At 40.7% G+C, this 24,053-nt stretch overlaps 1 protein-coding gene across 2 annotated transcripts in view; it reads right to left on the reverse strand.

The window, feature by feature from the left end:
• Positions 1 to 24,053, reverse strand: part of LOC123995702 (MAM domain-containing glycosylphosphatidylinositol anchor protein 2-like) — a 423,303-nt gene that overhangs the window by 62,585 nt on the left and 336,665 nt on the right. For both annotated transcript variants that reach the window (XM_046299372.1, XM_046299371.1), the window contains exons 13-15: positions 21,461 to 21,481; positions 18,069 to 18,224; positions 10,942 to 11,103 (exon numbers count right to left, since the gene is read on the reverse strand). In XM_046299372.1, the coding sequence (XP_046155328.1) occupies positions 10,942 to 11,103; positions 18,069 to 18,224; positions 21,461 to 21,481 (339 nt within the window). The remainder of the gene's footprint in view (positions 1 to 10,941; positions 11,104 to 18,068; positions 18,225 to 21,460; positions 21,482 to 24,053) is intronic.

Genomic DNA, 24,053 nt, shown 5'->3' on the forward strand with positions numbered 1-24,053 from the left:
CAGTAAAGAGACTAGACTATAATCAGTAGAGAGGAGACCAGACTATAATCAGTAAAGAGACCAGACTATAATCAGTAAAGAGACCAGACTATAATCAGTAAAGAGATCAGACTATAATCAGTAAAGAGACCAGACTATAATCAGTAGAGAGGAGACCAGACTATAATCAGTAAAGAGACCAGACTATTATCAGTAGAGAGGAGACCAGACTATAATCAGTAAAGAGACCAGACTATAATCAGTAAAGAGACCAGACTATTATCAGTAGAGAGGAGACCAGACTATAATCAGTAAAGAGACCAGACTATAATCAGTAAAGAGACCAGACTATAATCAGTAAAGAGACCAGACTATAATCAGTAAAGAGACCAGACTATTATCAGTAAAGAGACCAGACTATAATCAGTAGAGAGTAGACCAGACTATTATCAGTAAAGAGACCAGACTATTATCAGTAAAGAGACCAGACTATTATCAGTAAAGAGGAGACCAGACTATTATCAGTAAAGAGGAGACCAGACTATAATCAGTAAAGAGACCAGACTATAATCAGTAAAGAGACCAGACTATTATCAGTAGAGAGGAGACCAGACTATAATCAGTAAAGAGACCAGACTATAATCAGTAAAGAGATCAGACTATAATCAGTAAAGAGACCAGACTATAATCAGTAAAGAGACCAGACTATAATCAGTAAAGAGACCAGACTATTATCAGTAGAGAGGAGACCAGACTATAATCAGTAAAGAGACCAGACTATAATCTGTAAAGAGACCAGACTATAATCAGTAAAGAGACCAGACTATAATCAGTAAAGAGACCAGACTATTATCAGTAAAGAGACCAGACTATAATCAGTAGAGAGTAGACCAGACTATTATCAGTAAAGAGACCAGACTATTATCAGTAAAGAGACCAGACTATTATCAGTAAAGAGGAGACCAGACTATTATCAGTAAAGAGGAGACCAGACTATTATCAGTAAAGAGGAGACCAGACTATTATCAGTAAAGAGGAGACCAGACTATTATCAGTAAAGAGGAGACCAGACTATAATCAGTAAAGAGACCAGACTATTATCAGTAAAGAGGAGACCAGACTATTATCAGTAAAAAGGAGACCAGACTATTATCAGTAAAGAGGAGACCAGACTATTATCAGTAAAGAGGAGACCAGACTATTATCAGTAAAGAGGAGACCAGACTATTATCAGTAAAGAGGAGACCAGACTATAATCAGTAAAGAGACCAGACTATAATCAGTAAAGAGGAGACCAGAATATTATCAGTAAAGAGACCAGACTATAATCAGTAAAGAGACCAAACTATAATCAGTAAAAAGACCAGACTATTATCAGTAAAGAGGAGACCAGACTATTATCAGTAAAGAGACCAGACTATTATCAGTAAAGAGGGGACCAGACTATAATCAGTAAAGAGACCAGACTATTATCAGTAGAGAGGAGACCAGACTATAATCAGTAAAGAGACCAGACTATAATCAGTAAAGAGATCAGACTATAATCAGTAAAGAGATCAGACTATAATCAGTAAAGAGGAGACCAGACTATTATCAGTAAAGAGATCAGACTATAATCAGTAAAGAGACCAGACTATAATCAGTAAAGAGATCAGACTATAATCAGTAAAGAGACCAGACTATAATCAGTAAAGAGACCAGACTATAATCAGTAAAGAGATCAGACTATAATCAGTAAAGAGACCAGACTATAATCAGTAAAGAGACCAGACTATAATCAGTAGAGAGGAGACCAGACTATAATCAGTAAAGAGACCAGACTATAATCAGTAAAGAGATCAGACTATAATCAGTAAAGAGACTAGACTATAATCAGTAGAGAGGAGACCAGACTATAATCAGTAAAGAGACCAGACTATAATCAGTAAAGAGACCAGACTATAATCAGTAAAGAGACCAGACTATAATCAGTAAAGAGACCAGACTATAATCAGTAGAGAGGAGACCAGACTATAATCAGTAAAGAGACCAGACTATTATCAGTAGAGAGGAGACCAGACTATAATCAGTAAAGAGACCAGACTATAATCAGTAAAGAGACCAGACTATTATCAGTAGAGAGGAGACCAGACTATAATCAGTAAAGAGACCAGACTATAATCAGTAAAGAGACCAGACTATAATCAGTAAAGAGACCAGACTATAATCAGTAAAGAGACCAGACTATTATCAGTAAAGAGACCAGACTATAATCAGTAGAGAGTAGACCAGACTATTATCAGTAAAGAGACCAGACTATTATCAGTAAAGAGACCAGACTATTATCAGTAAAGAGGAGACCAGACTATTATCAGTAAAGAGGAGACCAGACTATAATCAGTAAAGAGACCAGACTATAATCAGTAAAGAGACCAGACTATTATCAGTAGAGAGGAGACCAGACTATAATCAGTAAAGAGACCAGACTATAATCAGTAAAGAGATCAGACTATAATCAGTAAAGAGACCAGACTATAATCAGTAAAGAGACCAGACTATAATCAGTAAAGAGACCAGACTATTATCAGTAGAGAGGAGACCAGACTATAATCAGTAAAGAGACCAGACTATAATCTGTAAAGAGACCAGACTATAATCAGTAAAGAGACCAGACTATAATCAGTAAAGAGACCAGACTATTATCAGTAAAGAGACCAGACTATAATCAGTAGAGAGTAGACCAGACTATTATCAGTAAAGAGACCAGACTATTATCAGTAAAGAGACCAGACTATTATCAGTAAAGAGGAGACCAGACTATTATCAGTAAAGAGGAGACCAGACTATTATCAGTAAAGAGGAGACCAGACTATTATCAGTAAAGAGGAGACCAGACTATTATCAGTAAAGAGGAGACCAGACTATAATCAGTAAAGAGACCAGACTATTATCAGTAAAGAGGAGACCAGACTATTATCAGTAAAAAGGAGACCAGACTATTATCAGTAAAGAGGAGACCAGACTATTATCAGTAAAGAGGAGACCAGACTATTATCAGTAAAGAGGAGACCAGACTATTATCAGTAAAGAGGAGACCAGACTATAATCAGTAAAGAGACCAGACTATAATCAGTAAAGAGGAGACCAGAATATTATCAGTAAAGAGACCAGACTATAATCAGTAAAGAGACCAAACTATAATCAGTAAAAAGACCAGACTATTATCAGTAAAGAGGAGACCAGACTATAATCAGTAAAGAGACCAGACTATTATCAGTAGAGAGGAGACCAGACTATAATCAGTAAAGAGACCAGACTATAATCAGTAAAGAGACCAGACTATAATCAGTAAAGAGACCAGACTATAATCAGTAAAGAGACCAGACTATAATCAGTAAAGAGACCAGACTATAATCAGTAAAGAGACCAGACTATAATAAAGAGACCAGATCTATTATCAGTAAAGAGACCAGACTATAATCAGTAAAGAGACCAGACTATAATCAGTAAAGAGACCAGGCTATAATCAGTAAAGAGACCAGACTATAATCAGTAAAGAGACCAGACTATAATCAGTAAAGAGACCAGACTATAATCAGTAGACCAGAGGAGACCAGACTATAATCAGTAAAGAGACCAGACTATTATCAGTAGAGAGGAGACCAGACTATAATCAGTAAAGAGACCAGACTATAATCAGTAAAGAGACCAGACTATTATCAGTAGAGAGGAGACCAGACTATAATCAGTAAAGAGACCAGACTATAATCAGTAAAGAGACCAGACTATAATCAGTAAAGAGACCAGACTATAATCAGTAAAGAGACCAGACTATTATCAGTAAAGAGACCAGACTATAATCAGTAGAGAGTAGACCAGACTATTATCAGTAAAGAGACCAGACTATTATCAGTAAAGAGACCAGACTATTATCAGTAAAGAGGAGACCAGACTATTATCAGTAAGAAGAGGAGACCAGACTATAATCAGTAAAGAGACCAGACTATAATCAGTAAAGAGACCAGACTATTATCAGTAGAGAGGAGACCAGACTATAATCAGTAAAGAGACCAGACTATAATCAGTAAAGAGATCAGACTATAATCAGTAAAGAGACCAGACTATAATCAGTAAAGAGACCAGACTATAATCAGTAAAGAGACCAGACTATTATCAGTAGAGAGGAGACCAGACTATAATCAGTAAAGAGACCAGACTATAATCAGTAAAGAGACCAGACTATAATCAGTAAAGAGACCAGACTATAATCAGTAAAGAGACCAGACTATTATCAGTAAAGAGACCAGACTATAATCAGTAGAGAGTAGACCAGACTATTATCAGTAAAGAGACCAGACTATTATCAGTAAAGAGACCAGACTATTATCAGTAAAGAGGAGACCAGACTATTATCAGTAAAGAGGAGACCAGACTATTATCAGTAAAGAGGAGACCAGACTATTATCAGTAAAGAGGAGACCAGACTATTATCAGTAAAGAGACCAGACTATTATCAGTAAAGAGGGGACCAGACTATAATCAGTAAAGAGACCAGACTATAATCAGTAAAGAGACCAGACTATTATCAGTAAAGAGGAGACCAGACTATTATCAGTAAAGAGGAGACCAGACTATTCTCAGTAAAGAGGAGACCAGACTATTATCAGTAAAGAGGAGACCAGACTATAATCAGTAAAGAGACCAGACTATTATCAGTAAAGAGGAGACCAGACTATAATCAGTAAAGAGACCAGACTATAATCAGTAAAGAGGCGACCAGACTATTATCAGTAGAGAGACCAAACTATAATCAGTAAAGAGACCAGACTATTATCAGTAAAGAGGAGACCAGACTATTATCAGTAAAGAGACCAGACTATTATCAGTAAAGAGGGGACCAGACTATTATCAGTAAAGAAGAGACCAGACTATTATCAGTAAAGAGGAGACCAGACTATTATCAGTGAAGAGGAGACCAGACTATTATCAGTAAAGAGACCAGAATATAATCAGTAAAGAGAACAGAATATAATCAGTAGAGAGGAGACCAGACTATAATCAGTAAAGAGGAGGCCAGACTATAATCAGTAAAGAGACCAGAATATAATCAGTAAAGAGGAGGCCAGACTATTATCAGTAAAGAGGAGGCCAGACTATTATCAGTAAAGAGGAGACCAGACTATTATCAGTAAAGAGGAGGCCAGACTATAATCAGTAAAGAGACCAGACTATAATCAGTAAAGAGAAAGAGACCAGACTATAATCAGTAAAGAGGAGACCAGACTATTATCAGTAAAGAGACCAGACTATTATCAGTAAAGAGAGACCAGACTATTATCAGTAAAAGAGACCAGACTATTATCAGTAAAGAGGAGACCAGACTATAATCAGTAAAGAGACCAGACTATAATCAGTAAAGAGACCAGACTATTATCAGTAAAGAGACCAGACTATTATCAGTAAAAGAGACCAGACTATTATCAGTAAAGAGGAGACCAGACTATAATCAGTAAAGAGACCAGACTATAATCAGTAAAGAGACCAGACTATTATCAGTAGAAGAGACCAGACTATAATCAGTAAAGAGACCAGACTATAATCAGTAAAGAGACCAGACTATAATCAGTAAAGAGACCAGACTATAATCAGTAAAGAGACCAGACTATAATCAGTAAAGAGACCAGACTATTATCAGTAGAGAGGAGACCAGACTATAATCAGAGACCAGACTATAATCAGTAAAGAGACCAGACTATTATCAGTAAAGAGAGACCAGACTATAATCAGTAAAGAGACCAGACTATAATCAGTAAAGAGACCAGACTATTATCAGTAAGAGGAGACCAGACTATAATCAGTAAAGAGACCAGACTATAATCAGTAAAGAGACCAGACTATTATCAGTATAATCAGTAAAGAGAGACCAGACTATAATCAGTAAAGAGACCAGACTATAATCAGTAAAGAGACCAGACTATAATCAGTAAAGAGACCAGACTATAATCAGTAAAGAGACCAGACTATTATCAGTAAAGAGACCAGACTATAATCAGTAAAGAGACCAGACTATAATCAGTTATCAGTAAAGAGACCAGACTATTATCAGTAAAGAGACCAGACTATTATCAGTAAAGAGGAGACCAGACTATTATCAGTAAAGAGGAGACCAGACTATTATCAGTAAAGAGGAGACCAGACTATTATCAGTAAAGAGGAGACCAGACTATTATCAGTAAAGAGGAGACCAGACTATAATCAGTAAAGAGACCAGGCTATTATCAGTAAAGAGGAGACCAGACTATTATCAGTAAAGAGGAGACCAGACTATTATCAGTAAAGAGGAGACCAGACTATTATCAGTAAAGAGGAGACCAGACTATTATCAGTAAAGAGGAGACCAGACTATTATCAGTAAAGAGGAGACCAGACTATAATCAGTAAAGCGACCAGACTATAATCAGTAAAGAGGAGACCAGAATATTATCAGTAAAGAGACCAGACTATTATCAGTAAAGAGGAGACCAGACTATTATCAGTAAAGAGACCAGACTATTATCAGTAAAGAGGAGACCAGACTATTATCAGTAAAGAGACCAGACTATTATCAGTAAAGAGGAGACCAGACTATTATCAGTAAAGAGGAGACCAGACTATTATCAGTAAAGAGGCGACCAGACTATTATCAGTAAAGAGACCAGACTATTATCAGTAAAGAGACCAGACTGTTATCATTGAAGAGACCAGAGACTATTACGTCCTACTCCCTCCCTCTCTACCCTGATGTAGTCTACTACTAACCCCCTGTTAGTCTGATAGGCTTCACTGTGGAGACTTGAGTTGTATATACACACACACACATGTGGACGCACGCACACACACTGGAGAGTACAAGCCCAGTAGAGGACATAGCTGGTACTGCTTCACTGCCAGAGGTCCAATCTTACTTCCCCCTTGCACGCACGCACGCACGCACGCACGCACGCACGCACGCACGCACGCACGCACGCACGCACGCACGCACGCACGCACACACGCACACACACACACACACACACACACACACACACACACACACACACACACACACACACACACACACACACACACACACACACACACACACACAGAGCATTAGTAGCAGTGTACCGCTTCACTGGGAGACAGGAAATGGTTGTAGACGTGGATGCGTTCAGATAAACGTCTCCTCTCTGAAACTACTTCAAAAAGATGTCATCAAGGCAAATGGTGGCTACTTTGAAGAATCTCAAATATAACATCTATTTTGATTTGTGTAACACTTTTTTTTGGTTACTATATGATTCCATATGTGTTATTTAATAGTTTTGATGTCTTCACTATAATTCTACAATGTAGAAAATAGTAATAATAAAGAAAAAACATTGAATGAGTTTGACTGGTACTGTGCACTGGACAAAATAAAGGTTCTTAAATGGTTCCTAGTTAGCTCTTAAGGTGCCTTGGAGATCTCTTGCCTGATAAAGAACCTTTGAGTCTACGGTTCTTCAGAATTCTATAAGGTTCTTGAAATGTATGGATGCCTGCAAATAAGTCCCTTTCAGCACACAGGACATTGGTCAGTATTTTAACTAGTGTTGATTTTTCAGTGTAACATTTTTAGTGTTGATTCAATAGTTAAATTCATACTGTAAAGAGTTATATTATCACTCAGTGGTGTAAAAGAACCCCAGTGTTAATTTAAATTTTATTTTATCCGTTATTTTACCAGGTAAGTTGACTGAGAACACGTTCTCATTTGCAGCAACGACCTGGGGAATAGTTACAGGGGAGAGGAGGGGGATTAATGAGCCAATTGTAAACTGGGGAATATTAGGTGACCATGATGGTTTGAGGGCCAGATTGGGAATTTAGCCAGGACACCGGGGTTAACACCCCTACTCTTACGATAAGTGCCATGGGATCTTTAATGACCTCAGAGAGTCAGGACACCCGTTTAACTTCCCATCCGAAAGACAGCACCCTACACAGGGAAGTGTCCCCAATCACTGCCCTGGGGCATTGGGATATTTTTTAGACCAGAGGAAAGAGTGCCTCCTACTGGCCCTCCAACACCACTTCCAGCAGCATCTGGTCTCCCATCCAGGAACTGACCAGGACCAACCCTGCTTAGCTTCAGAAGCAAGCCAGCAGTGGTATGCAGGGTGGTATGCTGCTACCAGAGTTGAACCAAAACCATGCACATCAGTATCATATTTCCCAGCATGCTCTATTGCAGGTTGATTTTTAGAATTGTTTGTTTCAACGCCTATGTTTTGCATGTACATTGATTGATTAATTAATCTTATGCACCTCAAATTGAAATAACATACAGTTTTCTAAACGAATCTAATCTGTTACTTGGACTTGAAACCCATTACTGAATGGGTTGTTTAAGTTTAGATGTTTAAGGTACTCTAATATCTTAGTCTTGCCAACCCTGGCTGTCATTTTGAGTGCAGGTTGTGGGAGAATAACATTTCTAAATGTTGGATATCCACAATAGGAAATACACATCACTTTGCAAGCCAGCATAATGTGACTTGCAGGCAAATTATGAGTTGCATGTCATTGTATTAGGGTAAAACTAGGCCTTATAAAATATGTATTGTATTGTCTTAAATAATACAAGTGTTATGACAACATATTCACTTTGGATCTCACTTGGTGAAGGCCACAGGACTGTAACAACTGTGTCTCTGTCACTAGCAAACACAGTCATGGGTGACAATAGTAACTCACTTCAAGGGCACCCTGCGAACTATGCAAATGAGGCTTAAATCCCTACAGAAGGGCAATTCAATTTCGGTCTTGGAGGGACCAAACATTTCTGATTTTGGATTTTTGTATGGTTTTTCAAAGAACAATCCCATTTATGGCTCTTTCAGGTTATGAAGATATAGGACTCGTTTTACTGTGGATATAGATACTTTTGTACCTGTTTCCTCCAGCATCTTCTACATTTTAGAATAATAGCGAATACATCACAAATATGAAATAAAACATATTGAATCAGTTAACAAATTCTTATTTACAAGGACAGCCTACTCCTTCCTCCCTGTTGGGAAATTGAGCCCAGGTCTGCCGCGTGCCCGCACGACACAGGGATTCTTTAGCTAAATAGTCCAGCACTGTAGCCTACTCTCGACCATCACGTTGTACAGAGCCATATTTTCCGGTCCATCCATTCCATTTTTCTTGAAATAGAAACACCATAATATTCATCAAATTAATTAAGTAACATTTCTTAAAATCAGTCCCATATACTATGTTCTTACAAAAAAGGTTTTCAATTCTCTAGTACAGCCACTAATGAAAGCTATCAAATGCTTCTCAAAGATGTCCTCTGGTGGTCAAACTAGCACTAACTAGCATTAATGGTACCAGTGGTTGGCACTTAAATAACGTGCCATAGAATTCTGCGGCACCACGCAAGCTGTGCTGCAGTACACTGCAACTTTTAAAGGATGAACCACTGTAGATGCCTGTTACGGATACAAGTATCCTGTGTGTATCCTGTGTGTGCGTTTCTTTTCTCTCCTTCTCCCCTCACAGGTGAAAATCATCACTCCTCAATCAGTCACCAATCCAATCATCAATCAGAAGACACACCTCCTCCTGTTTTCTACCCAATCACAGTTCCTTTCCCTTGGTTTAAAAACCCTGTCAGTTGTTTGCTCTAGAGCTCAATCTCTCTGTAAATGCCATGTCTGTAGGTCTCTGTGTTTCACGCTCTCGTTGTGTATTGACCTCCATAGCACTTTGTCCTCACCTGTGAGTATTGTTTTTAGTTATGGTGTTTGTTTGCTGGTGGGAAAAGGGGAAACCAAGACAAGTCACCCATGGGCATACACTACCCGTAGGTAGACTTTGTTAAATACGCTAGTTAGACCTGGGCGGACCACCCACTATTTTTGGTTAGTTAGTTAGCTGTTGTTAAAGTAGGGGTGTTTTTGAATACTTATTGTTTCTTTCCTTGGGTCCAGCTCAGCCCCTTTTCCTTTAGCTAGATAGCTAACAGTACAGTTTAGTTTGAAATGAAACCACTTTCAGTTAAAAGTTAGAAATGTGTAATATCTGAAAATGTAGCTAGCTAACGCTAGACTATTTGTCCTGTATACATCATGTATGATGCTGGACGCATCTCCCTGTCAGGAATGCCATACCACGGTTGCCCATAGCTTGAAGATGCAATCCGGAGACAGGTGTTTTCTCCATCTCTTTAGCTATTATACTCTAGTTTCACTGATATCAAAACTTGATCCTCCAGAAAATGGGGAGCAACACTTATGCAGTTGCACAACACTATACATAAAAAATGCTGTGTTCGACACGATTACTGACAGACTGATGAGCTCAAATAGACAAGCCTTGAATATGGCAGACCAATCCTAAATCCTCTCTCGGCATGTCCAGCCCACTCATTATCTCAGCCAATCATGGCTAGTGGGAAGGATGTTCGCTTTTTCTGTGGCTTAACCAACAAGGTTCGTAATTTAACAATTGAATTCGTATTTACAGATTGCATACAAGTTTGTTATTAAGGCACATGAAAGTTCACATGTTCGAGAAGGCATTCCTGTCAATTTTTTTATTTTGATCCACAAAATATATATTTTTTTCAAACATCTCTCCTGTGATGTCGTGACTTGCGACATGCGCCCAGGTTCCTGAATGAGGTCACATTTGGTTCCAACTTGTGCTTTGATTTTTAAGAGTGTACATCTTCTTAAAGGGAAAAACATAAAGCCATCAATCAAAATGATGGATCTTATAATGGATCCAATGTCCAGAATAATGGATCTAATATGGATGATTACGACATGAAGCTATTCGATTAGAAAAATAGTCACTGGAGAGAAGCCTCTAACTCAATCATGTATTGATCAGAGAATACAAGGAACATGTCCTTTGTTTGTGACTTGCTGTTATGTGTTGGAGGGAAAAAGACTGACATGTTCTTCTTACCGATGTGTTTTCCGTACATGTGGAAGAAGAAGCCGAAGCAGTATGCCGGGGGATTGGTGATGCCGTACGGGTTCTTGGGCGCCACGTTGAAGAAAGGACTGACCAGCCTTGCCACCTCACCCTCCTTCCGAGGCCGGGATGTCTCGATGTACATGTAGAAACCTGTAGGGTGGGGAGGACACAACACCAAATAACAAGGTTATACCTGTGGGTAGAGAGATCAACACCAGAGGGCCAGGCTGTATTTAGCACCCAATGAGATCTCTGTTGTTTGTAGACATGACTCTTAATAAATCCTGTTGGGGCTAGGGGGGCACAAGGAGTTCCCCGAAGGGAACACTCCCTCCCATTCAGCTGATAAAAATATTCTTTAGAAATATTTAACTTTCACAACTTTCAAGTTCAATACAGCAAATGAAAGACAAACATCTTGTTAATCTACCCACCGTGTCCAATTTTTTAAAATGTTCTACAGCGAAAACACAACATATATTTTATGTTAGATGACCACCAAATTCAAAAACACACAGAGCGATATTTCACAGTCATAAAAGCATAAATATAGATAAAATGAATCACTAACCTTTGATTATCTCCATCAGATGACACTCATAGGACATCATGTTATACATGTATTGTGTGTTTTGTTCGATAATGTGCATATATATATTGATTCCAAAACATCCGGTGATTTTGCAGAAATACTCACAATACACATTGATAAAAGATGTAAGTGTTATTCACAGAATTAAAGATAAATGTATCCTCTATGCAACCGCTGTGTCAAAAAAAAAAAAAAAAAGAACTTTACGGAAAAATAATCATCTGAGAACGGCGCTCAGAACTCAGAAATAGCCGCCATTTTGCCGTCAACTGAAGCTACAGAAAACACTGTAAATATTCACTTACCTTTGAATATCCTCATCAAAAGGCAGTTCCAGGAACCCCAGTTCGACAAATGACTGATGTGTTCCATAAAATTCCAAAAAGCCCATAATTTAGCCACTTGTTGTTAGTTTGTTCAGCCCAGCATTCAATCCTCAAAAAGCACGAACAATTCCTCCAGACAAAAACTCAAAAAGTTCCGTTACAGGTCGTAGAAACAAGTCAAATGATGTATGCAATCCATATTTGGATGTTTTAAACATTAATCAGCAATAAGGTTCCAACCGGAGAATTTCATTGTCTGAAGAAAAGCATAGGAAGGAAACTCTCTCGTGACCGCGTTTAATGAGACCGAGGCTTTCTACCAGACCACCCACCCAAAGAGCTATTATGAGCCCCTCCTTTATAGTAGAATCATACAATCAGAATCTACAGACGGTGACATCTTGTGGAAGCCCTAGGAAGTGCATTCTCATCCATATCTAAGGTGGACATTCTCACGCCTTGGTCTTAGTATTTTGTGTTTTCTTTATTTGTTTGGTCAGGCCAGGGTATGACATGGGTTATTGTGGTGTGTTTTTGTCTTTTTGTCTACGTAGTCTATGGCTGCCTGAGGCGGTTCTCAATCAGTCAGGTGATTATCGTTGTCTCTGATTTTGAACCATATTTAGGCAGCCATATTCTGTTAGTTTTTTGTGGGTGATTGTTCCTGTCTCTGTGTTTGTGTTTGCACCAGATAGGGCTGTTTCGGTTTTTCACTTTTCATTATTTTGTAGTTTCCGCTTGTATTGTTTTTTCCTTCATTAAAATTATATCATGACTCATCATCACGCTGCATTTTGGTCCGATCCTTGTTCTACCTCTTTGTCAGAGGAGGAGATAGAAGAGAGCCGTTACAGAATCACCCACCCCACCCGGACCAAGTGTCGTGGTAACAGGCAACAGTGGCAGCAGGAGCAGCGCGACAAGAATTTCTGGACTTGGGAGGAAATCCTCGACGGGAGAGGACCCTGGGCTAAACCAGGGGAGTGTAGCCGTGCCAAGGTGCAGCGAGAGAAGGACTGGACATGGGAGGACGAACTGGATGGTGAAGTACCTTGGGCTCAGCCTGGAGAATATCGCTGCCCCAAGGAAGAACTGGAGTCGGTGAAAGGGGAGAGGCGCTGGTATGAGGAGGCAGCACGGCGACGCGGATGGAAGCCTGAGAGTCAGCCCCCAAAATGTATTGGGGCTGCCAGGTTGCATGGAGCAGCCAGAGCTGCCAGTCTGCATAGAGCTGCCAGTCTGCATAGAGCAGCCAGAGCTGCCAGTCTGCATGGAGCAGCCAGAGCAGCTAGATCTGCCAGTCAGCCAGACTCTTCCAGATCTGCCAGTCAGCCAGACTCTTCCAGATCTGCCAGTCAGCCAGACTCTTCCAGATCTGCCAGTCAGCCAGACTCTTGCAGATCTGCCAGTCAACCAGACTCTTCCAGATCTGCCAGTCAACCAGACTCTTCCAGTCAACCAGACTCTTCCAGATCTGCCAGTCAACCAGACTCTTCCAGATCTGCCAGTCAACCAGACTCTTCCAGTCAACCAGACTCTTCCAGATCTGCCAGTCAACCAGACTCTTCCAGATCTGCCAGTCAACCAGACTCTTCCAGATCTGCCAGTCAACCAGACTCTTCCAGATCCGCCAGCCAGCCAGGATCTGCCAGATCTGCCAGTCTACCAGCCTCCAGTTTCCTCTCAGTGCCAGTTTCTCTCAGTGCTGAACTACCAGTGCTGAGTTTCCTCTCAGTGCTGAGTTTCCTCTCAGTGCTGAGTTTCCTCTCAGTGCTGAGTTTCCTCTCAGTGCTGAGTTTCCTCTCAGTGCTGAGTTTCCTCTCAGTGCTGAGTTTCCTCTCAGTGCTGAGTTTCCTCTCAGTGCTGAGCTTCCTCTCAGTGCTGAGCTTCCCCTCAGTGCCGAGCTTCCCCTCAGTGCCGAGCTTCCCCTCAGTGCCGAGCTTCCCCTCAGTGCCGAGCTTCCCCTCTGTCCCGAGCTTCCCCTCTGTCCCGAGCTGCCCCTCTGTCCCGAGCTGCCCCTCTGTCCCGAGCTGCCCCTCTGTCCCGAGCTGCCCCTCTGTCCCGAGCTGCCCCTCTGTCCCGAGCTGCCCCTCTGTCCCGAGCTGCCCCTCTGTCCCGAGCTGCCCCTCTGTCCCGAGCTGCCCCTCTGTCCCGAGCTGCCCCTCTGTCCCGAGCTGCCCCTCAGTCCCGAGCTGCCCCTCAGTCACGAGCTGCCCCTCAGTCCAGTGGGGTTCTGGGTGAGGACTATTAGGCCATGGTCGGCGGCGAGGGTGGATTATCCCAGGACGCGAGGGGGAGGAACTATGACATTTATGGAATGGGGTCCACGTCCCGAGCCGGAGCCGCCACCGTGGACAGACGCCCACCCGGACCCTCCCTATGGTTTTGAGGTGCGTCCGGGGGGTTTCTGTCACGCCTTGGTCTTAGTATTTTGTGTTTTCTTTATTTGTTTGGTCAGGCCAGGGTGTGACATGGGTTATTGTGGTGTGTTTTTGTCTTAGGGGTTTGTGGGGTGTCTACGTAGTCTATGGCTGCCTGAGGCGGTTCTCAATCAGAGTCAGGTGATTATCGTTGTCTCTGATTGGGAACCATATTTAGGCAGCCATATTCTGTTAGTTTTTTCGTGGGTGATTGTTCCTATCTCTGTGTTTGTTGTCACAAGCTAGGCTGTATAGGTTTTCGCGTTTCGTTTGTTGTTTTGTATATTTAGTTATTTCATGTATCGTTCATTTTTCATGAAAGAATATGAGTAACCACCATGCCGCATTTTGGTCCGACTCACTTTCAACAGACGAACGCCGTTACAGACATCCAATGGCACTGTTTTCTATATTGAGTTCTAACTTCCTGTTTGGATATCTTCTCAGGTTTTTGTCTGCCATGTGAGTTCTGTTATACTCAGACATAATTCAAACAGTTTTAGAAATTTTAGAGTGTTTTATATCCACTAGTAATAATACTATGCATATATTCCCATCTGGGAAAGAGTAGGAGGCCGTTTACTGTGGGCACGCATTTCATCCAAAAGTGAAAATACTGCCCCCTAGCCTCAACAGGTTCAGCCACAATTTGCCGTTAAATCACATAAAATAAACCTTTTGTTGTGCTCTTTGTATTCCGGAAAAAACTTCATTTCTGTAACAATCACATGGAATATTGCTTTGGATATTGGATGGACTATTGTTTTATTAGAGTCCCCCAAAGGGAACGTGATATAGAGGATGTATGGGCACATGATATAGAGGATGTATGGGCACATGATATAGAGGATGTATGGGCACATGATATAGAGGATGTATGGGCACATGATATAGAGGATGTATGGGCACATGATATAGAGGATGTATGGGCACATGATATAGAGGCTGTATGGGCACATGATATAGAGGCTGTATGGGCACATGATATAGAGGATGTATGGGCACATGATATAGAGGATGTATGGGCTCATGATATAGAGGATGTATGGGCACATGATATAGAGGATGTATGGGCACATGATATAGAGGCTGTATGGGTACGTGATATAGAGGATGTATGGGCACGTGATATAGAGGATGTATGGGCACGTGATATAGAGGATGTATGGGCACATGATATAGAGGAGGTATGGAACAAGCCCTCAATATCTTAGAATCGTTTGGAATGAAAATGGCGTCTCCATCCAGCTACGAGTGAAACAGTGGAAGTCAATTTCCTCTAACCAAACACTAACCAGAGGGCAGAAGGGACAGAATAGATGGCCATATCTCAGATCTGAAACCTTCATGGGAGAAGCAGCAGTGAAACGAACCTTCCCCGCACATGGCCCGAGTCTCATTCCAGACTCAAACTACAGTCCCACTTTGGGGTGGGGGAAGGTAGCTAGGTAGCTAATGGTTAAAAACCTTCATACCCTCCAGCTAAAATCAAATAGAATTTCTTCTCTTTGTTGAATTTGATACCAGATAATTGCAGCCCCTTAGGACTGGTGGCTGGTAATGAAATGCTGGACAGTTTCAACTAATTACAGTGATTAAAGCCAGTATATTATTTACTACTTCAGCTGCTGGTGCTACTAGAGCTGTCCATTCCTGTAAAGACCAGATCAATGCTCAATCTCCCTCGGGACTGACACACAGGCCAACTGCCACCGTTTCTTGCTGAGGGTGTGTGTCAGACTGTGAAATGAATTTGCCTGTGTTTACACTGTATCAATCTCTCATATTGAACACTAGCAGGCAACTCTGTCAGGCACTGTCCCCATGGAAACCAGAGAGAGAGAGGATGGGATATATATATATATACAAGTGGAGGACAGAGGAGCCTCTTAAAGAAGAAGTTACAGGTCTGTGAGAGCCAGAAATCCTGCTTGTTTGAAGGTGAACAAATACTTATTTTCCACCATAATTTGCAAATAAATTCATTAAAAAACCTACAATGTGATTTTCTGGATTTTTTAAATTTATTTTGTCTGTCATAGTTGAAGTGTACCTATGATGAAAATTACAGGCCTCTCTCATCTTTTTAAGTGGGAGAACTTGCACAATTGGTGGCTGACTAAATACTTTTTTTGCCCCACTGTATGTGTGTGTGTATATATATAGACATAGATATAGATATATATGAGAGAGAGAGAGAGAGAGAGAGAGAGAGAGAGAGAGAGAGATATGACTACCATGAAAGTGAGAGTGCTTAATTCTTGGTGCTACCCATCCCGTTAGCGGGATCATTTTCATCAGCAACCGCTGAATAGCATAGCGCAACAGTCAAATAATATTACAAAAAAATATTCTTATTCATGAAATCACAAGTGCAATACTGCAAAACACAGCTTAGCCTTTTGTTAATCCACCTGTCATCTCAGATTTTGAAATTATGCTTTACAGTGAAAGCAATCCAAGCGTTTATGTAAGTTTATCGATAGCATAGCATAACATCATGTACACTTAGCATCAGGAAGCTTGGTCACGAAAATCAGAAAAGCAATCAAATTCATCGTTTACCTTTGATGATCTTCGGATGTTTTCACTCACGAGACTCCCAGTTACACAACAAATGTTCCTTTTGTTCCATAAAGATTATTTTTATACCCAAAATACAGACGTTTGTTTGTTGCGTTATGTTCAGAAATCCACAAGAAAGAGCGGTCACGACAACGCAGACGTATATTCCAAATAATATCCATAATGTCCACAGAAACATGTTAAACGTTTTTTATAATCAATTCTCATGTTGTTTTTAAAATATATATTCGTTAATATATCAACCGAGTGTGTAGGTTTTTCAATAAAAGCGGGAGAAACAATAGCGGCTTTACTCGGTTGCACAAAAACTCACACTGAGAGCTCCCACCTATCCACTTACGCAATGTGATCCTTCACGCTCATTTTTCAAAATAAAAGCCTGAAACTATGTCTAAAGACTGTTGATACCTTAGGGAAGCCATAGAAATAGGAATCTGGTTGATGTCCCTTTAAATGGAGGATAGGCTTGCATAGGAACAGAAAGGTTTCAAAATAAGAGGCACTTCCTGATTGGATTTTCCTCAGGATTTCGCCTGCAATATCAGTTCTGTTATACAGACCTTACAGTATTTTCTATCCTAATCTGACAATTATATGCATATTCTGATAAATAGGCAGTTTCAAATGGGTACGCTTTTTAGCCAAAAACGAAAATATTGCCCCCTACACACAAAAGGTTAATTGTTTGTTGCATGTTCCATTGTGTTGATATTGACAAGTGTTATTGATTGGCCGCGTGTAGTGTGTGTTGTTTATACAGTACTGAGTTATATATATATATATATATGCTATTTAGCAGACGCTTTTATCCAAAGCGACTTACAGTCATGTGTGCATACATTTTACGTATGGGTTGTACTGAGTTGACTACCAGGGTCAAAACTAAAATATTACTCAGAAAGACCTGGAAGCCAACCGTACCAATACGCTGTGAAAGAACATGTGTCACAAACAGATACATGTAATATAGCTGAAGCCACCTGGAGTCGTAGCTAAACGCTTGCAAATAAGTGTCCAAAAATGTTCTAACTAGTTAACCTGGCTAACATAGTTAACTGTGGGCAAAACAATTCCCATATGACCTTCTTTGTCGCATTGAAGATTCCCAAACACAGTGCACCTAAAATACTAATAACATCACAATAAAACATACAGTACAGTAGCTTTGTTTTCTTTCCTGGGTTTGCTCACCCTGTTTGGATCCGCTGCGGTCACCGCTAGGCCCGGTGTTGGGCGTGTACTTGGTGTCACGGGTGGCGGCGCTGTGTCTCGTCCAATCGAAGTCGTCGTTCTTGTCCTGTGTGAACATGCAGATGGGCTCCTCCTCGAAGCTGCAGTGGAACTCTCCTGAAGAGCGGATCAGAAATCCACTGTTACAGTCGTCATTGGAATATAAACACTACAACCTCATCATGTAATGTCTACAGTAGTAGATGAAAGCTGCAGTAACTGTCATGGAGCACTGGTTGAGAAATGCTCTTATAATCATGTCCAAATGTAGGTACAAATCAGATGAGGCTATAGAAGGATGGGCTTATTGTAATGGCTGGAATGGAATGAATGGAACGGTATCAAACACATCAAATATATGGAAACCACGTTTGACTCTGTTCCATTAATTCCATTCAAGATATTACAATGAGCCCGTCCTACTATAGCTCCTCCCACCAGCATCCTCTGGTACAGATGGAACTACTTGATAGAACCTTTTCATGGTGTTCACTATGACATTGGCTACTGAACCATGAATGAATGGCAGCGGTGCATTCTATATTCTTATGTTGATCACGTGAATAAACACATCAGTCAATGGATACTGCTATGCATGTCTACCAATGGTTGCACGACTAAGTCTCTGAGTCTGAGTTCACCCAATGAATGGCTTCAGATAGCTGACCATGAATCTAGTGGATCATGAATTACTGCTGTGCAATGCATTCTATAAGAGGACATACTGTTGAAGTTAATGATGTTTGAAATCAACACAGGCCGATGCATGTGTGTCTAACAATGAGAGAGCTACAGGTATATGCAACAAAAAAAGGAAACACCAAAATAGTGTCTTTAATAGGCTTTTGGGCCACGACAAGCTGACAGAACAACTTCAATACTCCTTGCCTGTGTTTGAATACTCATACTAACCGCACTATTTGTGATATAAATAGAGTATGTAGTATGCTTATTGGTCATAGTATGCATATAGTTAGTATGCCAAAAGTTGTACATCTATTAGTCAAAATTCAAAGTATACATGCAGTGGACACCATTTCTGTGCATTTTAGGGCAAATTCTTCAGAAAATGGGCGTGGCTTCACAACATTTTCAGATTTGAAGAAAATAACGGAAAATATTCAGCCGAAGTCCGACGAGCACAGATACAAATTTAAGTCCAAAAAGTGAATATTCATTGTTAAGAAAATATTGAGCAATGTAATAAAGAAGTAATTACTTTTCAAGTAAGTTACATGACACGTTATGTTGGCTGACAATTTGATAGCTACGCTAGCCTTACGAACCACATAGCAGTTGCTTGTATGTATTTATTTTATTTAACTAGGCAAGTCAGTTAAGAACAAATTCTTATTTACAATGACGGCCTACTGGGGAACAGTGGGTTATCTGCCTTGTTCGGGGGCAAAACAACATTTTTTTTTTACCTTGTCAGCTAGAGGATTCAATCCAACAACCTTTTGGTTACTGGCCCAACACTCTAACCAGTAGGCTACTTGCTTCCCCAATGTACTGGTATGTTATCTAGCTACCTAATGTTAGTTTGCTACTAATACACCAAACTTTCCAGTATATTAACTATTCATAGTTGTGTGTGGTATGTCTGTCTCGTGCAGAGTCGAGCCAAATAGGGTTTAACATAGGAATGGACACAAATAATGAAACATCAAATACAGATGGAGGAAAACATTTATTGACTTGATTATTCATGTCATTCTTAGCTTAGCTAAGTGGTATAGTTGTTGTGTGTTCTCAATGGACAATGTTAATGAACTCGTAAGATTTCTAGCTGGTCATTTGTTATGCTAACAAGCTAGCAAGAAGTTGCATAGCAACAGCATCAATTTTCGGTAGACAGGCAAAGCGCTAGTACACTGAAAGAATACACTTTGTTTACAGTATACTAAAATGAACAAATAGTATATAGTATGTAGTGTATATCTCATTAAGTATGTAGTATACAATATGTTAGTATGGGTATTCGAACACAGCTCTTTGCAGACATTCTACAAGTGTCTGGAACTCTACTGGAGGGGTATTTTGTGGATGGTGGTGAAAAACACTGTCTCAGAAGCTGCTCCAGAATCTCCCATAAGTTTTCAATTGGGTTGAGATCTGGTGACTGAGACATGCGCACACACACACACTTGATTTCCCCTTATGAATGATGTATTAACTCCCACAAAAATGTCCATTAATTATAAATTAAGATTCTACATCTGTAGGCCCTGTAGGTCTCTATCGACGGTTCTCTTAAAGAGATATGGTTGTCAAACTGTAATATAAAATAATATAATACGAAAACAACACGATATATCCAGGAGACATTTAGAAACAGAAGTGTCCCCAAAGAGTTTGTAAAAAGCAGCATTTAGATTCAGGATGTGGGGCCGTGTGATAAATATTCATTGATTTATTAAAAGGTAGCTGGAAGCAGTTTGAAGTGGCGACCTTGGTGGAGGCAGGAACTAGAGGCTTTACACAGGTAGTGGAGAAGCAGGCGTGGAAAGGAGGGGAGGAGGAGAGGGGGAGAGAGAGAGATGAGAGAGGCGCACACACACACACTCACAGAGGAGAGTGGCCCAGCCAAGACAGCCAGAGACAGAGAGAGGGGCCTCGGCTCTTGACTCCTCTCCCCTCCAGTGTCCAGATTTGCAGATCTAAATGGGGGTCTGGCCCCCAGCATCTCTCTGCTAATGTCAATCCACTGTGAGCTAAACTACATGGACCTGAGCCTTAGTGGAGATGGACGAGGGATTGGGAGGGGAGGAGTGGAGTGTAGGAGGACATAGAGGAGTAGGAGATGGAAAAGTGGAAGGAGGAGGAGGAGGAGTAGGAGGAAGGGGGGGTTGTAGGGGAGTAGTGAAGAGGTGTGCAGATTAGATCTATTGTTTAGATAAGATTGGCTGCCATCTATAATCTATAGGGGGTTTGATAATGATGCTGGTAATAAATGATTATATTTGTATGTGCTAACTGCTAACCCAACACAATTACACAATACGCTTTAGCAAGCGAGTGTTTGTGAAGTAGGGAGATGTTAATGTGGAGGTAAGTTACATGGGACCTGATTAATGTGAGAACGTTGGAGAGAACACATAGAATGCATTAATGAGCACTATACACACACACACACACACACACACGCACGCACGCACGCACGCACGCACGCACACGCACACACACATTCCACTGATATCCCCCATCCCCCAGTTATAAAGTATATTACAGGAAAACTACTCAGCAGGATTCTGGCAGGGCTGCTCAGCTCTGCCTAGTTAAGGGTGGGAATGTCCTCATCATACTCTGAGACATGCTAAGTGATGTGAGAAACAAAAAAAACAGTTACTTACTCAGGTGAGGGTTGACGGGAGCTGAAAATCAAAAGCGAGGTAGTCATTAGTAAACAATACAATAGTCTTCCATCATTTAAACAGCAGTTTGCTTACTCATATAGAAGGGGTTGGGTGTTGCCCTTGAGGTGTTCGGAGTAATGGGACATAATGTCACAGAACGTCAAAAGGTACCGTTACACCCAAAACAGCACACAAACAGTGTGTAATGCAACCTTCTAACCTGACATTTGTAATGATGGAACATTAGCAGCTGGTAAACTTTGAATTCTGTTTCCTGGTGGCCAACATCTCAACTTCTAATGACACATTCTCACAGAGTACAATTATAGAGTTTAATTGGAAATGGAAATGTTTAATCAACTTTTAAATGGCGTAACTGATAGAGAAATCATCTCCAGTGCAGCAGAGACAATCATTATCAGAGTAAAGATAAGAATGGATCCAAGAACAAATGAGACATTTGAAATAAAAGAGGATACAAATCTGTCCACACGGATGAGTGCACACGCACGCACACACGCACGCACACACACACACACACACACACACACACACACACACACACACACACACACACACACACACACACACACACACACACACACACACACACACACACACACACACACACACACACACACACACACACACACACACACACACACACACACACACACACACACACACACACACACACTTCCCCCTCTGTGCTATCTATTGTGTGAGAGTGGGACTACTAAGAACAGCCTGACCATGTTAATAATCTTAGATAAAACAGATGATCACTATTCCGTTAATTTGACTTACTGATGTCCGTACCAAAGGCAACTTCCACTCACAAGCACCTTCCACTCACAAGCACCTTGGGGTGGCAGCATAGCCTAGTGGTTAGAGCGTTGGACTAGTAACCGGAAGGTTGCGAGTTCAAACCCCCGAGCTGACAAGATACAAATCTGTCGTTCTGCCCCTGAACAGGCAGTTAACCCACTGTTCCCAGGCCGTCATTGAAAATAAGAATATGTTCTTAACTGACTTGCCTGGTTAAATAAAGGTAAAATTAAAAATTAAAAACACAAACGTTGAGACACAATGTTTCATCTCACTAATGTGAGAATGTGCTTTCGTCCCTGCAAACTTTAGACCATCCGCACACCCATCTGCTAGTGGATGAAATATTGTATTGATCGTAGGGCTGTTAGGTGACCATATTTGTAACGGTTTTCTTCTTCCTCTGACGAGGAGTATGAAATATCGGACCAATATGCAGCGTGGTAAGTGTTTGTCACATTTATTACACTGAACACAGAAAACAAACTAACAAGAGAATAATGGAAAACCGAAACAGTCCCGTATGGTGAAAACACTGAAACGGAAAATAATCACCCACAACTCAAAATGAGAAAACAGGCTACGTAAGTATGGCTCTCAATCAGAGACAACGATAGACAGCTGCTTCTGATTGAGAACCATACCAGGCCAAACACAGAAAAAGAAAACCTAGACCTACAACATAGAATACCCATCCACATCACCAGTCATGACCGCATTCTAATTCCAAGTGACCATTTCGTCCCGGTAACTAGGCTTCTCAAGGCTTTGATGCTGCTGATGGTCATTAGTAGTCTACCAAACTTGCTAACTGCCAGGTACTCAGCACTGTATTGTCCCTTTAATCACTCTGACATCAATGCAAATGTATTTGAAAATCAAATCAAACTTTTCAAGGGTCCCCATGAACTCATGTTGCGCACATTAACTTGCGCAGGTTAACTTTTATACTATGTGGAATAGTAGATTGACATAGGCCAGTCATTTTGCTGTTTGTTTGGCCTCCTCATCTTGTTGGCTGACGAAAGGTAACTGTGGACAGTTCTTCCAACATTTTTAATATGCGCCTCGGAATTCGATAGGAAGGATGCGCGCAGTTGCGTCCACGACGTGCCCGTCTTCATTTGTAGCATACTCCAGAGCTAAGGTTTGAGAAGGGCCCAATCACTGACAGGCATTGGCTAATAAGAATTGAGATATCTGAGAAAGCCATGTGAGTGAGAGGTGCTTCGGAGCACGCAGCTGCGAGAAGGGAATTATAATGATTATATTCAGCCCAAGGGCACAATGGCCACTGTCTGCAAAAGGTATGGCTTTCCTTAGGTGGTATTACGGCCACACAAGGGTGATGCTGCTGGGAAGTTCGAGGCATTATCAAGTGCTTGTCAAATTATGAATGAGAGACTGATGAAGTGTGTGCAGCCTGCGCAACAAAACTAAGCAGAGCTCAAGCCTTTCATGCAACTTTAAAAAATAAATCATCATTAGAGTGGCACCATGCAGCTTTAGAATGTATTCAAAATCAAAACATACAGCCTAACATTTTAATCACAACTAAAGTTGCATTAATAACTCTAAATGCATATAGGAGAAACTGTTACCTGTTAAATGCTCAACACAGAATAGCCACATGTGCACACTCCCTCAGAAATTGTATGGAGAAAATATCCTTTCTATTTTATTCAATTATATCCTTCACATTATCAAATAAAATAAAATAATGACATGGAATTCTACGCAAATATTGTCTGCTAAATTAACT

Source organism: Oncorhynchus gorbuscha, linkage group LG14 (assembly GCF_021184085.1).
Source record: "Oncorhynchus gorbuscha isolate QuinsamMale2020 ecotype Even-year linkage group LG14, OgorEven_v1.0, whole genome shotgun sequence".
NCBI classification, from domain to species: domain Eukaryota; kingdom Metazoa; phylum Chordata; class Actinopteri; order Salmoniformes; family Salmonidae; genus Oncorhynchus; species Oncorhynchus gorbuscha.